This window comes from Somniosus microcephalus, chromosome 19 (genome assembly GCF_052327205.1).
Source record: "Somniosus microcephalus isolate GS21.2 chromosome 19, FLI_Smic_1.0, whole genome shotgun sequence".
NCBI classification, from domain to species: Eukaryota; Metazoa; Chordata; class Chondrichthyes; order Squaliformes; family Somniosidae; genus Somniosus; species Somniosus microcephalus.
In genome coordinates this window covers 26,192,011-26,216,195 of record NC_141005.1, presented here as the reverse complement: position 1 = coordinate 26,216,195, position 24,185 = coordinate 26,192,011, and the positions used below count along the sequence as shown (strand labels likewise).

Genomic DNA, 24,185 nt, shown 5'->3' with positions numbered 1-24,185 from the left:
GCTAACAGGCCTCAACGTTGTTATGGAGTAAATAGGACAGCAACTTCCGAAGTACGCACATGCCCAGTTAAACGCGGAAATCTGGAAGTTGCACCCGAGTTACGCTGCTCCTCTACAGGCTGCGCTATAACAGTACCTCGCCGAGAGACTCAGCACTGAAATCAATGTAAGGGCATGAAGTTGTGGTATTTACCCACTAGTTACTGACTAAACAAGGCAGAAAAATTTAGGGCTGGTGTATTCAGGTGTCAGTGTATTTTTAACACGGTGATCAGTCATAATTACTGTCAACCTCTATGACCCTGAAAACTTAATTTTACAAGTGTGGAGTCTCATTCCTTCGGACTTTAATTAGTGTTGGAAATTTTTAAAAAATTTGAATAATTTTATTTTTTACTTTTTATGTCTCTTTTATCTCTCTTAATCCCATCTTTCTTTCCCAATCTTTCTTTCACTTTCTGTACATGATTTAAATATAATCTATACTTCCTAATTTATACATCCTGGTTTAGACTGCGTGCTTCAGTAAGGATTCTTCACTCTGATTGGTTGAGGAGCCTCGCTGTTGCTTTTTACCTGCTCACAACTCCACAAATCCACAGTAGAGGGTGCGGCATTTATCAGACACCCGATGACAGCAATTCTCTGCTCAAAAGTCCCCAAAATCTCTGTGGGCAGCTGTCAGCACAGTGAACGCATTCCTTCGTCGCTGAACGCAAAACCCAGGCCAATATAATCATTCAATTGTGCTAAATATGAAATGGGGATTTGGGCCGGTGAGATTGGTTGACTCTGTTAATAGGTGCCTCAGTCACAGCCGATTCTTTAATCAACACTTGGTTCGGGCGATTTATCTAAAACTGGGTTTAAATGTGGATCCCGAATATAACGCTCACAGATCCACAGACAATTAACAGCATCACGCACTTAAGAGACAGAAATAAACAAACATTTAGATTTTTATTAAAATGAACAGCATTAGTTTCAAATCACTTTGGATATTTTGGCAGATACAAAGTCCAGGCCTGATACACTCTGCTTTGTAAAACAAGTGCTCATACTAAAGCATTCCTAAGCTGAACACATACATTTCTCCGAGAACACACTGAGGCTAAAGCAAATACTTGCAGACTACCTAGAATCATTTTAAAGTGAAGCAGGAAGACTATCTTCATCGATCTTTTTATGATCTTTGTGTGGGGAATTTTTGGCTTCAACAAAGTGACGTGGCCCCTCCTGCACAGTGTATCGTTTTTGGAATAGCCACATCGGCTATCTTATGGCCGCTCGGAGTGAGAAAGTCAAATAGTACTGAATGGGTTTTGTGCTGTGGACTCATTAGGGGCCAGATTGAGATTAGCCTAACTCTTCAGTAGAGCCCTGAAGGGTCACAGAACATACTTTCGACCCAAGTATCAGAGGTCAAAGGTCAGTATCTAACACACTGCATCACCAGTCCCCCGATTCCTGCTGTCGTTAATTACGTTGCTCTTCCTTGTAAAGTTCACATCCAGTGTCTTGAATCAGCATCTTTTCCGAGCTGAGAATGCAGGAAGGTGACCTGCTCCCAGGCCTCAGTCGGCATCATTCTGGAGCCAGACATTAACAGGTGACCAAACTTCCTGCTGTTACAAAGTGTACCAGGGGAGACAGGAATGAGAACCAAATGTAATGGACAAGTCAGTGACTATGCAAAATTGACCTCTCACAAACTGCGCATCAGAAACCGGAATATTATGAAAAAAGTGAAGAATTTCTATAGTACAACCTGCTGCAAGCACAGGTTAACCACCCCGTAGACGGAGCAGGAGAAAGATGGTGCCCTGAGCCTTAATGTTGTAGTCGGAGAGCAACCGGCCATCTTCCAGCTGTTTCCCCTCATACATCAGGCGCTGCTGCTCGGGTGGGACACCCTCCTGCCGTTGTACTTGTGCTCTAAAGTTCTGAACAGACTCAGAGGGCAGAACATCGTATGTAGATGTGCTCCCCTTGTCGTTCTTCAGGAATATCTGCATGTGCTCCTCGTTCTTGACGATCAGCCTGATAGCGTCGCTGGGAGAGACACTGTAGTCGGACAGCCTCCTGTCGTCCCTCAGCTCCACGCTGCTCCCGTTCTGCACCACCAGACGCTGCTGGTAAGTGGGCACCCCGGTCTTTTCATATATTTTCATCTTGAGAGTCGACACTTGGATGGAAGGATCGATCTCAAGTTCGATCCCCTCACCGGTCATAAACTTCACCTGGAGTCTCATCTCCTCAAATTGCTGTTGAGAAATGAACAGGACGTCAGTGACTGGGACGCTTTATATCACAGATCAATTGCAAAGAATGAATGATAGAATTTTAAACACACTACACATTGTCCCAGGCATTGGCTGTACAGGCAGATGCTGAGGATCAAGTCTTGTGTAAATGCACCTACAGTAATTTCAATCCAATCTGGCTTCCTACTGATATCTGAATCCCAAACAAACCAATATTCTTCACACACTCCTTACTGACAGCCAGGCAACAAATGGCAGATTCCCAACCTGATCCCCCTTTTGCACGGAGATATGTCTTTTCTGCCCTAGCCTGACATTGTTAAAATATTCAGGGCCCGGGGGTGCGCTGGGTACTGAGTTGCAATACTGGGCATCTGCCAGAAGAAGCCCTCAGTGAGCTGTGTAACGTTTAAGAGTCTGAGACTCGGGTTAATGGGGAGATAAGATCCCGGGCTCTGAAATTCTGTGGGTTTTCTCTTGATCTATGAATGAAATCTGTACAGTTATGGAAAACCAAGCAGCAGAGAGCTGTCCTGTACAGAAATGGTTTCTCTCAGACTCAGAGGAGCCTTTCTATTTAAAAGCAAGAAATTACCTGGGTAATATTAGTTAATAAATGCTTGATGCATTGTTTTAAACAGGTGAATGCCTCCATTAAAATGGCAGATAAACAAATGACACATTAAGTTTTTGTCTCCTAATATTGTCAACAGTAACTTACAGACTACAATGTTTTAATGATTCCTTTGATATGTTTTCTCACCCGGTTCAGAGAATATTAATTACTTGTTGGAAATTGTGAATTTCATTGAGATTCAAAACAACCCGTTTTAAAGTCTAGAATTAGAATATTGAGATTCCTAAATAAAAGACAGAATAAACTCACAATCCTTGTTGGAACCACACGTCCAGGCGAATCTGAAGGAAAGTTGATCTGCAGAAACTTTCCTGATTCACTTTTCTGAGCAGTTTGTCTTCTCTGTTTTTCTCCACACAGAATCTCTCAGATCTGGATGGAATAAGTGAATAAAACTCTCTCTGCTTCAACTCCCCGGTGTCTTGCTCCGTCTCTTCTGTGTTTCTCTCTGTTAAACAATCCTCTCTCACTGTGTCTCTGGCTCCCTCCTCCTTTTATTCTCAAACCCACTCTCAGAACGTCACCGCTCTGCTGCCCTCTGATTGCCCAACTCCCTGCTGCTCCGTTATCACAGACCAGTGAGATCTGAGCTGAAGTTTCATTTCCCCAAAACTCCCACCCCTCAGTGTCTGAGAAATGAACTCAGGATCAGCAGCACTGACAGAACCTTCGTGCGGTAACAGGTTCTGGGCTCTGATCTGTCTCACTTTCAGATTCCTTTCCAAGCCACATTCTAAAACAACAACAGAGCAACAGCAGCTGATCAGTGACTCAGTAGAATCTGTTTCCTGTTCGAAGCTGTAGTCAGGTATTGGACAGTTATTGTCTTAAAAACATCATCCCTACATTTATTTTATTAAATGTTTTATTTGTGACAATTTAATTGATAAAATGGAAGTAATCATCTAAACAATACCCACATAAAAATACATTGCCTCACAGCTATCAATTGATCTATCTCATTGAAACCTACAAAATTCTTACAGGGCTTGACAGGGTAAATGCAGGGAGGATGTTTCCCCTGGCTGGGGAGTCTAGAACCAGGGGTCACAGTCTCAACATAAGGGGTCAGCCATTTAGGACTGAGATGAGGAGAAATTTCTCAGCCTTGTGTTTAGACGGGTAGAGGGGTTTTGCTGCACCTCACTTGTACTGGTGGAGAGGGTCACCTGCAATTTCAGGCCCAAAGCTATCATAAGCACATAAGAAATAGGAGCAGGAGTAGGCCATTCGGCCCTTCGAGCCTGCTCCACCATTCAATAAGATCATGGCTGATCTTCTACCTCTTCTCCACTTTCTGCACTATCCCCATATCCCTTGATTCCCTTAATGTTCAAAAATCTATTGATCTCTGTCTTGTATACACTCGATGATTCAGCATCCACAGCCCTTTGAGGTAGAGAATGCCAAAGATTCACAACCCTCTGAGTGAAGAAATTCCTCCTCACCTCAGTCTTAAATGGCCGACCCCTTATCCTGAGACTATTCCCTCTAGCTCTAGACTCTCCAGCCAGGGGAAACAACCTCTCAGCATCTACCCTGTCAATCCCCCTCTGAATCTTATGTTTCAATGAGATCACCTCTCATCCTTCTCAACTCCAGAGAGTCTAGGCCCAATCTACACAATCTCTTATCCTAGGACACCCCTGTCATCCCCGGAATCAATCTAGTGAACCTTCGTTGCACCGCCTCTGAGACAAGTATATCCTTCCTCAGATAAAAGACCAAAACTGTGCCCAGTACTCCAGGTGTGGTCTCACCAAGATCCTGTACAATTGTAGCAAGACTTCCTTAGTCTTGTACTCCAACCTCTTGCAATAAAGGCCAACATGCCATTTGCCTTCCTAATTGCTTACTGTACCTGTATGCTAACTCTCTGTGTTTCCTGTACGAGGACAACTGAATCTCTCTGAACACCAACATTTAATAGTTTCTCAACATTTAAAAAAATATTGTTTTTCTATTCTCCCTACCAAAATGAATAATCTCACATATCCCCAGATAATACTCCATCTGCCACCTTATTCCTCACTCACTGAACCTGTCTATATCCCTTTCCAGGTTCTTTGGGGGAAAAATTCAGTCTCACCCCGTTTGGGCCGCCATTATCGGCCGTGCGCAAAGTTTAGCGCCTGGCACTAATTATCGCCTCCGACAGCAAACTTGGCTTTTATCGTCCCTGGAGGTGATTGGAGCGCTAAATCAGGCGCTTCATACCTGCCTTAAGGCGCAAAGGCCAAGGAGCGATGCGCTACCTCAGAGCGCTGGTGAAGCAAGGAAGGGCAAATCAAAATGAACCTGCAAAGTGTTGCTCAGTACTCAAAACTCCTTCACACAGCGTTGAATCTCTGCAGAAGTCTCTCTCTCTCTCTCTCAGAATGCGTGGTGCAAAAATGTCACCGACAATAAAAGGCAGGAAGCGGTCGTCTTTAAATAGCGCTCCCCCAGTCCCTTTCTGACAGCAAAACGCTCCCCTCAACCTGTCATTGCTAGCAGCAGGTGGTAAGGCAGGGGGCGCCACTCAATATCCGGTCTGGGGCGCTAACGGGGCGTTGTGCACTCGACTGACGTCACAATCTGCCGGCGCAGGAGATCGTGGCGGTAGTGTTTAGTGCCGCCGCAAAATCTCTCGTTAATTTCGTGAGCGGCGCAAACATCACCGCGCCCGGGCGCTAGTTGCTTTGCGCCCCAATTGGCGCCCTCTTAAGGCGCTAACAGGAGGCGCAAACAACTGAATTTTCCCCCCTTTGTGTCCTCACAGCTTACTTTCTCACCTAGCTTTGTATTGTCAGCAAACATGGATACATTACACTTGATCCCTTCATCAAATCTTTAATATAGATTGTAAATAGCTGAGGCCCCAAGTACTGATCCTTGCGGCACCCCACTAGTTACAGCCTGCCAACCTGAAAATGACCTGCTTATCCCCACTCTCTGTTTTCTGTCTGTTAACCAATCCTCTATCCATGCAAATATATTACCCCTAACCCCATGAGCCCACAAAATAGTAAAATAAAGGGGCTATAGATGGAAATATAGATCCAGATAATCAAATACTGTAAGGAACACTATGGCTGCAGTCCTCCTTTGAAGGTGGGCATGTCATCAGTGCAGTGGGAGGGATTCAGACTTTATAGTTAGATGCTTTCCAAACAATTCCCTTTGGGATTAGATAGGAATTTCAGAGATATGTCTGCTTGGCGGTTTCTCCTGCAGGACCACGCTGTAATGTCAGCCCAGATTACAAACTCAAGACCCTAGAGGAGGAGGGGAAGAAAACTTGAGGTGTGGGAAGGAAGAAAGCTACAATAATATTTTCCATTAACTCATGACCAGCGCCAGTGTCATGTTGAAATTTACAGACTGCTCAGGCAACTGGAGGAATAAAACCGAAAGCAAAGAGCCAAGTTCTGAGGAAATGGAAACAGCTTTGGCGTTGACATGAAAGCAGCTACAAAGCGATCATTGAACAAATATAAACTTTGGACTGGTTGTGGATGCAAATCAGTGATGTGTATAACATTTCATTGTTAGAAAGTTTTAACAATTGTGTCTTACTATTTTTGGAATATTTGAAGGAGGGGTCAGCAGCTGGTTTCTAAGGAGGCTGTTGTCACACTGTTGTGGAGTATTTTAAATCAACACTCGACACAAGGTTTTTAGATCGATAGTCAAGTTGTCTTTATTGCACCGGTGGGGAAACAGTCTGCTCTGTCTTAGCCAGACCTTTCCAAATTGGTACAGCAAACACTACATTTTTATACATTACAATACACATGTCAAAATTAATTCCTGCCACCTGATTGGACCTTGGCCCGCATGCATCTTCACTGATTGGTTGCCTATGCCGTGTTACATTAAAGTACCACCTTTATTACCTGAAAAGTATATATCAAGCTGTTGTTGCACCTATGACCTCTGTTTATGCCAAATGGGTCTCATACTTCTGGTTCATTGACCTCTTTTCCTGCCCCTCTAGGCCTCTTTTACTTCCAACTCATTGTTTTATTTTCCTGCCAGAACAGAACTTACATCCTCTTAGGCCTCTTATGGTTCCATGTCCGGCTATGTTATCTCCACTGCCAATTCAGCAACTTAGAAAAAGATGGTCTTTATTACACCATTCAGTGAAACTGCCAGCGATGTCAGTTTAACTCTTTCTCCACTGCACACACCAACCTCACCTGTTTGAAAGCTGGTACGATGGAAGTTTGCAGCACTGAACCCAGGAGGTAGGACGATTTCATTAAAAATAATCTGGAGCCGGATAAATTTAACGTTGAAGCGAGGAACGCCCGAGCCCTCGGCAAGGTTTGTGCCGGACTCCTCCATGCTCCTTGACACTGCATTAAGCTTTCTGGCAGGCCTGCCAATGCACCAAGCATTTCATTGTGCATTCCCATCAACGTTCTTCTGTAGGCTACCCCATCCGAGTCCTCACCCGAGTGCTCTGCAGCAGAACTCCTGTGCGACCTTGCCCTCCGTGGAACTGGCAGCAGCGCTACCCTTTCCCTCTGTCCTGGTTGTAGCCCACTCGTGCCCAGTGACTCACCATGTGCAGATCCTGCCTCTAAGCTACCCTCTAAAGTCCGTGCAGTGCCAGTATCTGAGCTGGTGGCTGTGAGTGTTAGAGAGAGTGACGGTGTCTCTTCTTCATCATCACTCTCCTCTCCCTCTTCTTCTTGCACCACTGGCTGGCCAGGTTGGATTTCTTGGGTCTCTGAAATGAAGGAAGAAAGCTACAATTATAGTTTCCATTAACTTGTGACCAGCGCCAGTACCATGTTGCAATTTACAGACTGCTCTGGCAACTGGAGTAATGAAACCGAAAGATAAGAGTCAAGTTTCTGAGGAAATGGAAACGAGATATTTGAAGGTGGGGTTAGCAGCCGGTTTATAAGAGGGTGTTGTCACTCCAACCTCACTTCAGTGAAAGCTGGAACGATGGAGTTATTATACACAACTAACCCCAGGAGGTTGGAGGATTTCATTAAAACTAACCTGGAGCCGAATGAATTTAACATTGAAGTGCGGAACGCCGTACACAGGATCTGTGAATTTTTAAGGAATCGGTGTTTTATCAAACAACCCGAGATCAAAGTAATCAAAGCCTTTAAAGTAAGTTATTTTAGTTTTAATGGAGAATAGTTAATAATAAATTACTATTTAAACTATCAGATACCTTCCCTTATTTATGAATGGAGGTGTTTTCTGATGTGATTGCTCATTTTTAATTATTTTGGGTGGGAGGGTAAGCTGTGAGGAGGATGTCGTGAAACTCCAGTACGATTTGGACAGGTTGGGTGATTGGGCAGAAACATGGCAAATGCACTATAATGTGGATAAATGTGAGGTTATCCACTTTGGTGGCAAAAACAGGAAGGCAGATTATTATTTGAATGGCAATAGATTGGGAGAAGGGGAAGTGCAAAGAGACCTGGGTGTTCTTGTGCACCAGTCACTGAAGGTAAGCATGCAGGTGCAGCAGGCAGTTAAGAAGGCAAATGGTATGTTGGCCTTCGTAGCAAGAGGGTTCGAGTACAAGAACAAGGATGTCTTGCTGCAGTTGTACAGGGCCTTGGTGAGACCACACCTTGAGTATTGTGTGCAGTTTTGGTCACCTTACCTGAGAAAGGACGTTCTTGCCATGGAGGGAGTGCAGCGAAGATTCACTAGGCTGATACCTGGGATGGCAGGAATGACGTACGAGGAGAGATTGTGTCGATTGGGCTTATACTCACTGGAGTTTAGAAGATTGAGAGGGGATCTCATCGAAACCTATACAATTCTGTCAGGTCTGGACAGACTAGATGCAGAAAGGATGTTTCTGATGGCCGGGAGTCCAGAACCAGGAGTCATAGTCAAAGGATAAGGGGTAAGCCATTTAGGACAGAAATGAGGAGGAATTTCTTCACCCAGAGAGTGGTGAACCTGTGGAATTCTCTGCCACAGAGGGCGGTGGAGGCCAGTTCATTAAATATATTCAAGAAAGAGTTGGATATGTTTCTTGAGGCTAAAGGGATCAAGGGATATGGGGAGAAGGCAGGGACAGGGTACTGAATTTGGATGATCAGCCATGATCTCATTGAATGGCGGAGCAGGCTCGAAGAGCCGAATGGCCTACTCCTGCTCCTATCTTCTATGTTTCTATGTTTCTATGTTTCTATATTACGTTTCCTGTTTTCTGCGCTTGGCTCCTTCTCTCCGGACGGTGCAGACTAATCGTGGGACCAGCTGCCTGCAGTGCCTCACCCAAATTAACGGGGCTGGGTGGGATCGCCAAAATTTCCTGCAAATTCTGTGCCTTAAAACGGTTCCTAAAAATCTCGGCCAATTGGGGATGCTTTACCTAAAAGGAGAGAATGTTTTTGATCTGCTTGTTTTAAAGTTTCAGTGGTTTTAGATGTACCTCTCTTAAAGAGAAAGTTCACTTTAAATCTGCTCCTCTTAAAGATCGGCATTTAGAAGCAATTTTCTCGAAGTACAGTGTGCTTTAAATCTGCTCCTCTCATAATCAGCATGCTTTTGTTTCTTTAAAGGGCCAGCATGCTTTGAAAGTATTTTGTTAATCAAAAGCAATATTGTACTTTGTGTTATTTAAAATACAAATTTCAGGTTATTTATCGATAAAATATACTTAACCATTTGGGAAAGGATGTGAGTATTGCTCCCTCAATACACTCCCCTCTCACCTCACCATCCCTCCCAATGCTGCCTCCATTCATCCTATCTCCAGTCAGCTGCAATGAAGAAACAACATAGTGAGTCTGTCACATAAACTCTTGTGGAAGGGATGGAGGAGAGAGTACACCACAGCTCGGTGATAGTTAGTGGCTTCTCACTGATTGGTGTCTGTTCCCTTTGGCAAAAGGTCACCATGACAAGTATCAAGAGCCCTAGTTTGCATCGTGTGATTTTATTCTCATGCTTAAACAGTATGTTGTTTGGCAGATCCTGACTTGGCATTGGCTCCGTCAGTGCCTAATATGGGAAATGCAAGGAATTAAGCCAACCCCCCAAAAAATCCCCAAATATGGCAACATCACTCATTTGAAAACAGATGCAGGTGTTAAAAGTGACCACAACACTCCAGACAAGAATTCAACTATCAGCCCATGGATTCCGCTCCTGCTCACTTTCCAGTCACCCTTACTGGAAAGCCTGCACGTGTATTCCTCCAGTGAGGACAAGATTGGGCTGTGATGCTCCACACAGTTGAATAGCCTACTGACACATGCAGTCGAAGATCACACATGAAGAATGGCCACTTAGGGGAATTGAGGAAGTGCTCGTGGAACTGTGTCCCATCAAGAGTCAGCGTCTTAAGACAAAGAGGAAAGAAAATGGCAACAAAAAATTGTATCAATGCTAATTCAGAGCCCAAAGCAACGATACAGATATTGTCTCTATGACTGTTCAAGACTGAAGAGAATCAATGCGGTCATTTTTTTGTGCAAGATTTCTTGAATGGTTAAGTTCACCAGTAGCTGAAATAGTCAGAAATAATTGTCTGTTCTTCCTCTCCTCAGGGAGGGTCATCAGGGAAAGGAACAGCTTTAAGAAATGGCTCAGATGCGGATCTGGTCGTCTTCCTCAGCTGTTTCAAGAGTTTCCAGGAGCAGAGAGACACCAGGCATGAAATTCTTGAGGGAATTCGCCAAGTACTGGAAACGTGCTCATCAAGCATTGCATATGAGATCCGTGATATCAGTATCACTATAATACAAAACAGCGGCATCCCACCAAAATCGATGAGCTTCGCACTGAAATCGAAGAAGAAGAGTTCAGACATTGTGGAGTTCGATGTTTTGCCAGCCTTTGATGCATTAAGTAAGAATTGATATCCATGTTATAAGACACCTGCCCTTATCATTAAAGCTCAAATTTAATTTAAATTCTTCCATGAGCCTCTGCTACTCATCACGAAAGACGGGACGAGAGTGGACATTATCCGCTTTGCTCCATCACATGTCCCGTTCCTAGTTAAGATGATGCAACGATTGAGTGCCATATTTAGTTATTGCTAAGGAAGAATGTTACAATGCACTTTGAGTGAATCAGGTGCAATAGCCTGTCAGACACATGGCGACCCTTCGCACGAGAAGTAATGAGGGACATTAGCTTAAGTTTTTTGATTGACATTATTTTAACACTGGCATGTACCCAGTTTGGTATTAAAATGATGCTGATGGGAAGTCTAGGCTACTAATTCTGAAAGTAAATCTAACCAGTAATCAGACGATGCGAATATTCAAGACTGAGATCGTTGGATTTTTGGGCACTAAGTGAATCGAGGGATATGGGGATAGGGCGGGAAAGTGGGGTGGATGTCGAAGTTTAGCCGTAATCTTATTGAACAGCGCGACGGGTCATATGACCTACTCCTGCTCCTATTTCTTATATTGGCCCAGTAATTCGGGTCCCAACGCGTGAGTAAGCATCGTGTACTCACGCGTGGGCCCGATGGAAGTGCCGGTTTTCAGCATGCACAGCGCATGCGCGGAAAACCGGCATTTCCTTTCCTCTGAACCAAGGGGTTCAGAGGTGGAACGCGTGCGCACAGGAGTCTGCGCGTGCGCGCTGAAATTCCTTTTTTTTACAGGGTTGCCCGTGCGATAAGGCCTCCAGTTTTTACGCGAGAAAAAAGCAGACGTAAGTACTTAGTTTTAAAAGGTAAGTGGTCTATTAATTAAAGTTAGGAATTTTTTTCCACAGGTTTATTATTTTTAAAGACTTTACAGTAAGGTAAGTGTATTTTTAGACCCAATTTTTAAAAAAATTATTTTTTTCAAAAATTTGAACAATTGTTTAAATTAGTTACCTTTTCCCTCCGTTTCTAGAGAAAGTGATTCAGTTCCTTGGCCACTAAAAGTGCTGTGGTACTTTTCCCAGCTGATCATTCTTCATACCAAGACAAGAATGTCAACAGCCTATTTGGCCATGGAGAGCGGGGGAACAAAACCCTGTTTACATCTGATGACCACACACGGTCCACTTTCCAGAAGGGGTCTCTGGGAAGTGATCAGGAGTCAAAAACCTGCAACATTTTGTTTCTCTTCCCAACCCAGAGACTCTGAGCTCTTCTGTAGTAACCCACTGCGGCCCTGGCTGAGATCAGCACTGAAATCTGGGACCTTCTTGCTCCAATTGGCTCAAGTACTACAGCACTCTTACTTAGTGGCTTTAACATTAGCTGTCATATTAGATTACCTTAATGCTCACCATACGTCATTGATATCGAACATAATCAAGGGCTATCAGCAAGCAAATACTTTCCAACAGGGAAGGAGGAAAGGTTAGAGAATGAGTTGGTCCTCTTGCAGACACACTTGTTCGCTGCCAGATCTAAAGCAGCATTAGCAGATACTTTGGATCTGGTCAACTGTGGAAATGGAACAAGATCTATAGACATCTAATTGGGAGTTGGAGGAGAGAGAGAGAGACCTCCCGGGACACCGAGAGGAATGTGAGAAACTTTCATGAGATTAAGTAAATGGGGGTCATCCACTAAAATGCAGGTATACATGGTCTATTTGATTGATGGGCTAAATTAACTGTTCTCGCTAAGTACTTGTCTTCAAAACTACTTGGAGCCACAGTAAGCTGTTGCTCATTAATCATTTTATTTCTTGCAGTGGGAGCGGACAGTGCAAACGAAGCCCATCTCAAACTAATCAATTTTGTGAGCGCAAATGAAGATCCACATGGGGAATTTTCTGCCTGCTTTACTGAGCTTCAGAGAAAATTTGTGAAGCGGCATCCTTCAAAAGTCAAAGACTTGATTCGCCTGCTGAAATATTGGTACAAACAGGTGAGTGACTGGGGAACAGGGCAATTGTTAATCCTTGGAGGACTATGGGAGGATTCGGGTCAGTATTTGGAATCATTGAAGGTTCTTGTTTCTCCTCTGCTGGAATCTGGCTTTGCTCAAAACTGTTGGAAGGAATGTGGAGGAAGGGGAGAGCTCCTGTACATCTTCTGGCTTAGGCTGAACACAGGTTATACCAGATCCTGATCAAAGAAATTAAAGACTAATTTCCTGATCCCATGCTCTGTGGAGGAGCTATGTTCAAAGGGAGTAGAGGTCAGAGATCGAGCCGCAATCCTTTGATCTGCACCTCCTGCGAACATATCCAAATTTGCCGATGATGCAAAGATAGGCGGCATTGTAGGCAGTGTAGATGAAAGTATAAAATTACAGAGATATTGATAGATGAAGTGAATGGGCAAAACTATGGCAAATGGATTTCAATGCAGGCAAATGTCAGGCCCTCCACTGTCGACCTAAAAGGGTACTTTCTAAATGGTGAAAAGCTAAAAACAGTGGAGGTATTAAGAGGCTTGTGGGTGGCAGGGGGCGGGGTCCAGATAGTTAGATAGATAATTGAAATGTCATGAACAGCTACAGAAAGAATCAAAAAGGCTAATGGAATGCTGGTCTTTATATCCAGAGGACTAGAATACAAGGGGGTAGAAGTTATGCTACAGCTATATAAAGCCCTGGTTAGACCACAGCTGGAGTACTGTGAGCAGTTCTGGGCACCACACCTTAGGAAGGATATATTGTCCTTGGAGGGAGTGCAGCGTAGGTTTACCAGAATGATACCTAGAGTCCAGGGGTTAAATAAGGGGGCATAGTCTAAAAATTCAGGAGTGAAATCAGGAAACACCTCTACACACACAGGGTGGTAGAAGTTTGGAAACCTCTTTCTCAAATGGCAATTGATGCTAGTTCAAGTGTTCATTTTAAACCTGAGATTGATAGATTTTTGTTAACCAAAGGCATTAAGGGACAAGGGCCAAAGGCAGGTCTGTGAAGTAAGGTCGCAGATCAGCCACGATCTCACTGAACGGCGGAACAGGCTTGAGGGGCTGAATGGCCTACTCCTGTTCCTATATTCCCATTGGGAGCGAGGACCAGGGATTTTATCCTTAAATCTTTTACAGTTCACCCAGTCCCTCAACATTGTGTCGTGGAATGAGTGACCTTCTTGGTTTCTTTGAACCTGCACATGGCAAGTTTGATCAGTCTCCTCCTATTCTGAGCCAAAAGCTGCATCCAATCTTCCATTGCCCGCGGACTCCAGCATTCACCACAGAAGAAAATCAAACTAAAGATAATTCTCTCTGACCCCGAACGATCAGTCCTCAGCAAAGGCCTGAACTTCATCCCCTTACGCCCCCACCTCAATGAATTTTGAGTTCGGCAAGATGTTGAGCTCTTTTTCCACCACCTTCGTCTCTGTGCCCACTTCTTTGGCCAGGAGTCTTCCCCACACATGGCTGACCCTTTCTCCCGCTTTCAGAATTGTCATTCTACCTGGACCCCTTCCTTTGGCGTCTTACCCTCTCTAGATCTTTTCATTGCAAACTGCCGGCGTGACATCGACCGTCTCCATTTCTCTGCTCCCCTCACTCACTCCAACCTACCTCCCTCTGAACTTGCAGCACTCTGTTCTCTCCGATCCAACTGCGACATTGTCATTAAACCTGCTGACAAGGGTGGTGCTGTTGTTGTTTGACGAACCGACCTCTACCTAGCGGAAGCTGAACGCCAACTCTCCAACACCTCCTCCTACCTTTCGATTAGGCACTCTACAGCCCTCTGGACTTAACATAGAGTTCAACAATTTCAGATCATAACCCGGCCCCTATCATATATATTTTTTATCCACACTTTTTGTTTGTGCCTTCTGTTCTTCTCTCCTACATGGCAGCTGTCTTCCATTCTGCCAGCGCAATTCACCCTTCATCTAGAGCCATCCTTTGTTTCTTAACCTGTCCCATTACCATCTCCTCTTGCCTTGAATATCTCTTAATGTCTCTTTACTTCTCCTGTCTTCCATCCTATCACAGACCTTCCCTTTTGTTCTTTCATCCTCTCCCCCATTTCCCAGCCCCTACACTTGCTTAAAAATCTCTTCCATTTCCTGCTTTTTTTCAGTTCTGAAGAAAGTTCATCGACCTGAAACGTTAACTCTGTTTCTCTCTTCACAGATGCTGCCTGACCTGCTGAGTATCTCCAGCATTTTCTGTTTTTATTTCAGATCTCCAGCACCTGCAGTATTTTCTTTTTGTAAAAGATAATTAATTGTTGAAAGATCAATTGAAAAATGATGGGTTATAAATTGGTCCACCTTGTGCTTGTTTTCCGGGTGGGAAATAGGGGCAAAGTGATCAATTTCACCAGGCCATGCCCTGCATCCCAAGGACGCCTGAAATAGGTCCGACCCCATAATGTCCTCCGGCAATTTTCAGCTGTCCTGGACAGCAGCCTTAAACAGATGTTAAGACACCTTGAATAAACTCCTGTTTAAGGACCTTTAGTGCAATTGGTCGGTGCTGAACGGAGCGGCCATCGGGCCTGTTCCCCTCAGTTGTTTGGTCCTACTTGCAGCCTCAATGTAAATACATTTTTTTGACACTTCTCTTTACGTAGAGCCAGGGAGCAGGAGTGCTCCTCCCAGCTCCACAGCACTGCTGGGGACTCTGGCCAGCCCATCGCCCCCACCCTTCCCCGTTCTCCTGCCCCTCCCCCAGGACCTACCTGATGGCTGTTGCTGGAGAGGCAGCAGGCCCAACTGCATCCTCGTGGAACCCGCGAGCTGCCATTCGATGCCAGATTGACATCCGCCGCTTGCCGGCAATATGTTGATAAGGCCCGAGGCCAAATTTCGATTGTGTCTCCGCTCCGGTTTCTGGCACACACTCCCAGCATGCTGCCTATTTCAGGCCAGAAGATGGGCCGACGCAAATTTCTACCCCAGTGTTTTTCAGGTGAGATGTTAAACTAAAGCCCTGTCTGCCCTCTCAGGTGCACGTCATAGATCCCAAGGGACTATTTGAGAAAGTGCAAGGAGTTCTGGCCAACATTTAACCCTCAACCAACACCACCAAAAACAAGTTATTTAGTCATTTATCACATTACTGTTTGTTGGATCTTGCTGTGTGCAAATTGCCTGCTGCGTTTCCCTACATTACAACAGCAACTACACTTCAAAATACTTAATATCTGGGAAGCTCTTTAGAGTATCGTAAGGTTGTGAAAGGTGCGATATCAATCCAAGTTCTTTCTTTCTTTGGAATCCTGGCACTCCAACAAACTGTTCTATAGGTTCATGTCTGCAATTTCCACACGGAGAGTTTCTGTTCTCGGCCTTACAGTTGTGGGGGGATGATGAGCAGAGATTATGGATTTTGTCCGATGGAAGGAGAAGAAGTTGGAATGAGGGCCACTCTGGGCTGATCTTGTGGTCTTCTTGGGGGATGCTTAAATGGCAGCATTGGTCTGCGTATAGCCCCAGCCTGTACTCTCAGGGAAGTTGTGTGGTCTCGGAAGAATAATAAAGCTTAAATATATAGAAACAAAAATACAGGATGGGGAGGACTGGAGAATACTTTTAATATTACATTTGTGTATTTATATTTGTGATCAATTTTCTCTAGTGTGTCAAGCCACGGAGATCTGAGCTGGGAGCTGGAGTGCGCCTGCCTGCTAAGTATGCAGTGGAGCTGCTGACTATTTACGCCTGGGAGAAAGGCAGTGGGCAGGAGAGATTTGTCATGGCTGAAGGGTTCCGGACAGTCCTTGAACTGATCTGCAGATATCAGGAGCTGTGCATCTACTGGACCGAGTACTATGATGTCAATAATAAAGTCATTGCAGAATTTTTAATACAGAAACTCCGTGCCAACAGGTAAAATCTTCAACCGCGTTTGAAACTAGACTAATTATAACTGCTCCAGTATTTTTAGTTTATATTAACCTCCTTCTGACCTGCTGTACAGACGGGTACAATGAAAAGAACTGGCATTAATATCAAGATGCCCCAAAGCACTTCACAGCCTCCTCAATAATAAACCATCTGTTCGGACACCTTTCTTGACCTCCCTCCATTGACTCCTCCAATGCCAAGTGTAAGGACCTCATAGAGCTTTCCATCTCCAGCTGCCTTCTCCTCTACCTGACCTTCCCCAAGTTTTCACCTCATCCAGCTCCTACTCCATGTGACTCAACTTCTCCGGGTTAGCTCTCACTAGACTCATCTAATACATGAAGCCTATCTCCTACTCACCATAACCGGCTCCACCCAACCTACTCCTAAACACAAATCTATCTTCCTTTGGTACACTGCTTGCTGACCTTATTAACGGATCAGATGAATTGACACTGTTTCCCGACTTTTCAAAAGTGCCATAATCACCCCCTCAGAAATTCCACCCCTGAGCCCTTGCCGTATCTATTTACCAACCCAACTCTTGCCTCCCATTCCATTCTAAGGTCCTCAAACATATTGTCACCACACAGCCCTGCATTCACTCTTGCACCAGTTCCTATTTGAATCCCTTCAATCCTGCTTCCATTAGGTCAAGTCGCGGCCGCCCCTCCCCTTTAACTACCGACCCTTGAGGCTAGCGCTGACTCCGCCCGCGGCAGCCTCACAGGACGCAGCCGAATTTCTGCCGCAGGGCGGTAAGGGGACGCAACGGGGCGGTAAGAGGTCGCCTCGCACGGCGATGATAGCATTGCCGGAGACGTGGCGGACTGGGGCTGTACTGGCAGTGGCGCAGCGCTATTGGGTAGCACCTCAGCAATGCCACCGAGTTTTGCAGGAGGCGTTTTTTCCCCCCCGGAGGCACTAACGTCGGCTGCAAAGGAGTTGAATTTCGTCCCAAATGTTATTTTGCCAGCAAATCCAGCCCCACGCTTAATAATCGTTGCTTGTACGGTTTTATTTTTCAGACCAATAATTCTTGATCCAGCTGATCCGACAGGAAATGTGGCTTCATCGACTGGATGGCCCGTGATGGTAAATGAAGCCTGGAAATGCCTGAGCATGCCATGTGTCTCTGGCGTCCAGCATGGGATGTCCAGGTAAAATGGTTTTAATAAATGATGAAGTTTTGATCCGAGGGAATGTAGATTGTAGAGATTGTAGAAATTGTGATGTTAGATCCAGGAGTTCCTTCTGTCTAGAATGGATTTGAGCTCAAGTCACAAAGGTGAATGGACATTGTTCTCATTATTTACCTCAATCCTCAATTGGAACTTTTATTTTTTTTATCGGGGCTGGTAATGATAGCCCAGCTTTCAAGTATTAAAGATATATGAAAAGCCACACTAATCAGAAACTCCCCAGGTTCAATCCTCAGTCCATACTGAGTTTGCTGATCTCAGCTGGATGACTGTGGAGTGTGACAATTGGCCTCAGCACCCCTACATGGAGGTGGGAAGGAATCAGCTGAGATTCCCACTGACCATATATTATATGTGTGTGGACATTGGATAAATACAGGATCAGACTGGTTGAATGCTCAAACAACACTAACTGTCCAAGCTCACACATGAAGATTGGCCATAGCAACATAGGAGCAGGAGTAGGCCATTTAGCCCCTCGAGCCTGTTCCGCCATTCAATGAGATCATGGTTGATCTATGACCTAACCCCATATACCCGCCTTTGCCCCATCTCCCTTACTACCTTTGCTAAACAAAAATTTATCAATCTCAGATTTAAAATTAACAACTGATCTAGCATCAATTGCCGTTTGTTAAAGAGAGTTCCCAACTTTTACCACCCTTTGTGTGTAGAAGTGTTTCCTAATTTCACTCCTGAAAGGTCTGGCTCTAATGTTTAGACTATGCCCCCTAGTCCTAGAATCCCCAACCAGTGGAAATAGTTTCTCTCTATCTGCCCTATCTGTTCCCTTTAATATCTTGGAAAATTTTGATCAAATCACCCCTTAACCTTTTAAATTCCAGGGAATACAACCCTAATTTGTGTAATCTCTCCTCCTAATTTAACCCCTCAACTCCGGGTAACATTCTAGTAAAAGTACGCTACAAGCCCTCCAAGGACAATATATCTTTCCTAAGGTGTGGTGCCCAGAACTGCTCACAGTACTCCAGCTCTGGTCTAACCAGGGCTTTATATAGCTGCAGCATAACTTCTACCCCCTTGTATACTAGTCTTCTGGATATAAAGGCCAATATCCCATTAGCCTTTTTGATTATTTTCTGTACCTGTTCTTGACATTTTAATGATCCATGTACCTGGAACCCCCCCAAGTCTCTTTGGACCTCCACTGTTTTCAGCTTTTCACCATTTAGAAAGTACCCTGTTCTATCCTTTTTAGGTCCAAAGTGGATGACCTGACATTTGCCTACTTGAAATTCATTTGCCACAGTTTTTGCCCATTCACTTAATCTCCCAATATCTCTTTGTAATTCTATGCTTTCATCTACATTGCCTACAATGCCGCTTATCTTTGTGTCTTCGGCAAATTTGGATATGTGCCTTTCTATCCCATCATCTAAGTTGTTAATAAATACAGTGAACAGTTGAGGCTCCAAAATAGATCCCTGCGGTACCCCACTAGTCACATCTTGTCAATTGGAGTACCTGCCTATTATGCCTACTCTCTGTCTCCTGCCGCTCAGCCAATTTCCTAACCAGGTCAATAATTTGCCTTCAATTCCATGAGCTTCAACCTTAGTTAACAGTTTCTTATGAGGGACTTTATCAAATGTCTTCTGGAAGTCCATATAAATAACATCAATAGACATTCCCCTGTCCACTACTTTAGTCGCCTCTACAAAAAATTCATCAGGTGTGACCTACCTTTCACAAATCCATGCTGGCTCTCTGATCAGCTGAAAATTTTCAAGTCACCCTATCCTTAATTATAGACACTGGTAATTTCCTGACAACAGATGTTCAGCTAACTAGTCTATAATTCCTTGGTTTCCCTCTCTCACCATTCTTAAATAGCGGAGTGACATGCGCAATTTTCCATTCTAAAGGAACGGTTGCTGAATCGAGAGAACTTTGGAAGATTATAATTACGGCGTCTGCAATGTGCTCACCTACTTCCTTTAAAACCCTGGGATCGAAACCATCTGGTCCTGGGGATTTGTCACTCTTTGGTGCCATTATTTTCTTCATTACTGTTATTTTGCTTACATCAATTTTGTTGAGTCCCTTTCCCTGATTCAATATTACTTTCTTTGGGATTTCCGGCATGCTATCCTCTTCCTCTGTCAAAAAAAAATGTTTCCTACCCAACCTGCCACCGAACGTGCCCGCTGACCCCTCGAAAAATTCCCCCCTTAGTCGCTGTTTCACGTTTCTCCTTTTCAAACACTATGTTGAACTCGATCATGTTATGATTGATATTCGATATAATGGGGCAGTAATTCCTCCCCAAACGTGTGAGTACGGAAGGGGTACTCACGCGTCTGGCCAGAGGAAATGCCGGTTTTCAGCATGCACAGCGCATGTGCTGAAAACTGGCATTTCCTCTCCTCTAACCCAAGAGGTGAAGAGGCTAGCGCGTGCGCTGTAGGGGGCAGCGCGTGCGTCTTGGATTTCCTCTGTTTTGGGGGATTTGCGCATGTGTAAAGGCCTCCGGTCTTTACGCTTGTAAAAAGCACACGTAAGTATTTCTTTTTACAGGTAAGTGGCGTTTTAGTGCAATTTAGAATTTTTTTTCCCACAGGTTTATTATTTTAAAGCATCTACAATAAGGTAAGTTTAGTTTTAGACCCTTTTTATCAAAATTTATTTTTTTCAAAAAAAAATAATTATTGTTTAAATTATTTTTTTAAACTTATTTATAATTAATTTAATGATTGGGGTGTTTTTTAAAATTCTATTTAAAGTTTAAGTAGTGTTTTGGGGTGCAGTACTTCTCATGAGTTTGACAGTTCTTACTCTCAAACTTATGAAAGAAGTTTCCCCTCCCCTGATTGGCTGAACAGTGTTCACCTGATCCCAGCCGGCACATCGCACTAACTACGCCGCTGGGTCAGGTTAGCACAGCACGCCGACATCAGAACCGGGCCACTGACAGGAAATCCACTGCGGGCCAGGTTTCAGATGTTGGCGCGCCGGGTAAGTGCACATCGGGTGCTTGCACGCGCGGCAAGCCCCCGACACCAAGTTCTGGGCCATTATCCATGCACCATTAGGCTGTTAACTAAATCTGGCTCATTACTCATTACTAAACCAATATGACAGAAGGCATGGTTCTAGGACACTTGCGTGAGGGACTGGAGTGTAACTATCACCCCAGCAAGAACAAATCAGAAGAGGACAGGAAGACAATTAGGGAAATATATTTATCAGAATATTTATAAAAAAGGACATAACTGACTGTGTGCGTCTTTCCCAGCCCCCAAAATAAAAGAAGTACATCATTTTATCTCTTGTGTGTTTTTCTTGTCGCAGCCAGTGAAGGAGTTTGCAATCACTGTGATTGGCCTGGATGGGTCCCCGTTACATCTGAATGCCAACATTTACAACAACATCTCAATGATCAAACAGGAAATCCAGAAAGACAGGAAAATCCCAGCTCACCAGCTGCGCCTGATGTTTAATGAAACCATTCTGATTGATGGCAACACCTTGTTGGATTCCGGAATATTCTTTGATGCAAAGCTCCTGACAAACACAGTGGAGATATTTGTCATGAATATAGATGGGCGTAAGCTGACAATTAATGTATTGCCAACTGATAAGGTTGCTAGTCTGAAAAATAAAGTTGAATCTTTGGTGCGCCTTCCATTAGGCCAGTACTACCTGGCCTTTCAGTCATGGTCACTAGAAGACGAACACACACTGGAATCCTACGAAATAAAGCCACATTCTACCATCGAGGTCAAGTTGCGTCTGTGTGGTGGCAGGAAGATTCAGCTTCTTAATGCAGAGCATCAGCATTAAACAGTTTGAAAATTAATAGCAATACTAATGACTTTAAATTGATTTTGATATTATATCATATCAACAGGATTGAATTAGAATTACTTATAACTGCTTTGTGACAGATAAGATCTGCTTAATGCATATTAACCTTTAGATAGAAACATAGAAGATAGGAGCAGGAGTAGGCCATTCGGCCCCTCGAGCCCGCTCCGCCATTCAATGAGATCATGGCTGATCATCCAAATTCAGTACGCTGTTCCTGCCTTCGCTCCAATTCCCTTGATCCCTTTAGCCTTAAGAAATATATCCAACTCCTTCTTGAATACATTTAATGAATTGGCCTCTACTGCCTTCTTTGATAGAGAGATCTGCCTGAATCTGAAAATATCTGAATCTGAAAATACCTATCATTTAAATAGAATTCATGTATAGAATGAAACAACACATTTGTAACAGGGTAAGGCTCAAGTGTGGGTGATTCTGTGCATTGTGAAACATGTCTGTTAGAGTATCAGTCATTGAAAGAATGGTACTTAGCATAGAATATATTTACCCTCATCCCTTCAGAGATCTTTGCACGTTTTGCCCTTTTATTTGTTTTTGTTAGACTGTGGTCCCACCACCCGCTCCTCCAGGTCCGTCGGTGTGACCAGCATCTGCCTGGGAATTGGGGTCAGTCTGAGGTTTAGACGAGAACTTGCGGCTCTTGTCTGCTCTGTCAGTGCACATTGAAGATGGCGGCCACTGGCCTGTTGGCAGGAGCGCTACTCTGCTCAAAATTAACTGAATAACAATCGTTTACATTTATTTTACATTTTGTAGCGGCAGCAATTCTGTTACCAGCTGCAGCAGTGAGTGAATAAAACTCCTTTAAAGTTCGGTAGATTTATTAGACTGGCTTCGCTCATTCGTTGACCATGCATTCATTGGCTGTAATTATCTGTTATGAATATTTTACAAGTTTCTTTATATATTAAGATACAGGGAGTAGATTATTTGCCAATTAAATTGTATGTATTACAATAACCGTAGTATCATAGAGTCACACGGCACAGAAGGAGGCCATTCAGCCCATCGTGTCTGTACCGCCTCTTCCATGCCTGGATGGACTGCAAGTAAAGGGTTTCACCCGTCAGCCAATCCTTCTCACCTTTAACCGTCAATACAAACAAAAAACAAAATACTGCAGATGCTGGAAATCTGAAAAAGCACAGAAAATGCTGGAAGCGCTCAGCGGGTCAGGCAGTATCCGGGGAGAGATCAGACAAGTGTTTGTTTTGGTTTCAGACCTTCTGTGAAAATTGGAAGTTATGACCAATGAGCAACATTTAAAAAGGAACAGAGCGTGGGAAGGGGGAGGGAAAACACACACAGGAAAAGAAATAGAATGATCTGCAAACTGCTTACGTGGAAAACAGGAGATGGTTAAATGGCAGAAGTGATAATCGGATGAGACAATAGGAGGCATAATGAGAACAATCAAAGAAATGAAAGACAGAGACACGGAGAGTGTGTGAATAGTTTAACATGGGGAGGGGAAGAGAATGAGGCAGGTAGAAAGGGAAGCAGAAAAAATTGGCAAAGTAAAGGTAGAAGCAGGTTGTCACCAGTGTAGACCACCTCGCCAGCACAGTGTTCTGATGGACCCCACCCCAAACACCAACCTGCTCCTTCCTCCTATCCACAGAAATGCTAACGCCTCCCTTCCCACAGTGTCAGCACTTCCTGTCGAAGAGTCAGTGGGTGCTATATTTGTGGTCCAAAGTTATTAAAGTTAACGTTCAGGCCAGAGGGCTACATAGTGCCTAGTAGAAAGATAAGATGCTATTCCTCGAGCTTCATTGGAACAGTGTAGAGGGGTGAAAACAGAGAGCTATTGGACCCCTCAGTTGGATTACACACATTGAACTGATTTGATAATCATCCAGTGTCCCCGGTGTCTGATCCCCAAATCTATATTCATTGACTATTGCTTCCCATTGACAAGGGTGGAATTTGAACCCAGCTGTGATTTGGTTGGTGTGTATATTTCATGCTAATGTACACGTTCATTCTGTTGTCACTAGTTCCATTGTCAATATGTTTTTGTAACAATTAATCATTTTCATTGAAATTTCAATAAAATCTGTGATTCTGTACAGTGTCTTCACATCCTTTACATTTTCACAGTAAAACACTGTCACTTATTGGAACCCCCATGGTGTCAGAGTTAAGGACGGATATTGAAGGTCAAGTGGCCTGGACTCTACCCCTTACTTGGGAGGTGATCAAAGCAGCTGGAAGATTGGGGGAGGGGGTGGGGGACAGGACAACGCCCCTGTCCACAGGCTGGTGGGCGTCCAGGTTTTTAGGTGCATGGGAAGGTGAGCACCAAAGATATCCCCAACATTGTAAATGATGTGACCTCCTATTGACCTCACAAACTGCGGCGGGATCAGCAGGCACGATCCTGGCACATCTGCCAGCCTTGTAGCCCATGGGATTTCAGGGTCACTGTTGTGTTCTGAATACTGTTCTTTGTTAAATAAAGGGCCTGATAATAACTCAGAGCCAGGAAAAGAGCAAAGTGGGGGGAGGAGGA

The 24,185-nt window shown here is 44.2% G+C and overlaps 2 protein-coding genes and 1 pseudogene across 3 annotated transcripts in view; 1 reads left to right on the top strand and 2 right to left on the bottom strand.

Annotated features, from left to right (window-relative positions):
- Positions 1-3,457, bottom strand: part of LOC147104243 (polyubiquitin-like) — a 115,158-nt gene extending 111,701 nt beyond the window's left edge. Inside the window, exon 1 of the mRNA XM_085961431.1 lies at positions 3,151-3,457. The gene's annotated coding sequence lies outside the window, so the exon portion shown is untranslated. The remainder of the gene's footprint in view (positions 1-3,150) is intronic.
- LOC147104242 (polyubiquitin-like) lies at positions 942-7,613 on the bottom strand. The gene is made up of 2 exons (XM_085961426.1): positions 7,086-7,613; positions 942-2,264 (listed from the first exon to the last, which is right to left on the bottom strand). Exons 1-2 carry the CDS (start codon positions 7,302-7,304, stop codon positions 1,785-1,787), a joined length of 699 nt encoding a protein of 232 aa, XP_085817552.1. The 5' UTR covers positions 7,305-7,613; the 3' UTR covers positions 942-1,784.
- A 200-nt stretch (positions 7,614-7,813) lies between these two features.
- On the top strand, positions 7,814-23,740 carry LOC147104241 (2'-5'-oligoadenylate synthase 1-like; annotated as a pseudogene). Its single transcript, XR_015072292.1, has 6 exons — positions 7,814-8,019; positions 10,431-10,731; positions 12,537-12,712; positions 16,348-16,598; positions 17,645-17,776; positions 21,131-23,740. The product of XR_015072292.1 is annotated as a 2'-5'-oligoadenylate synthase 1-like (transcript).
- The last annotated feature ends 445 nt before the right edge of the window (positions 23,741-24,185 follow it).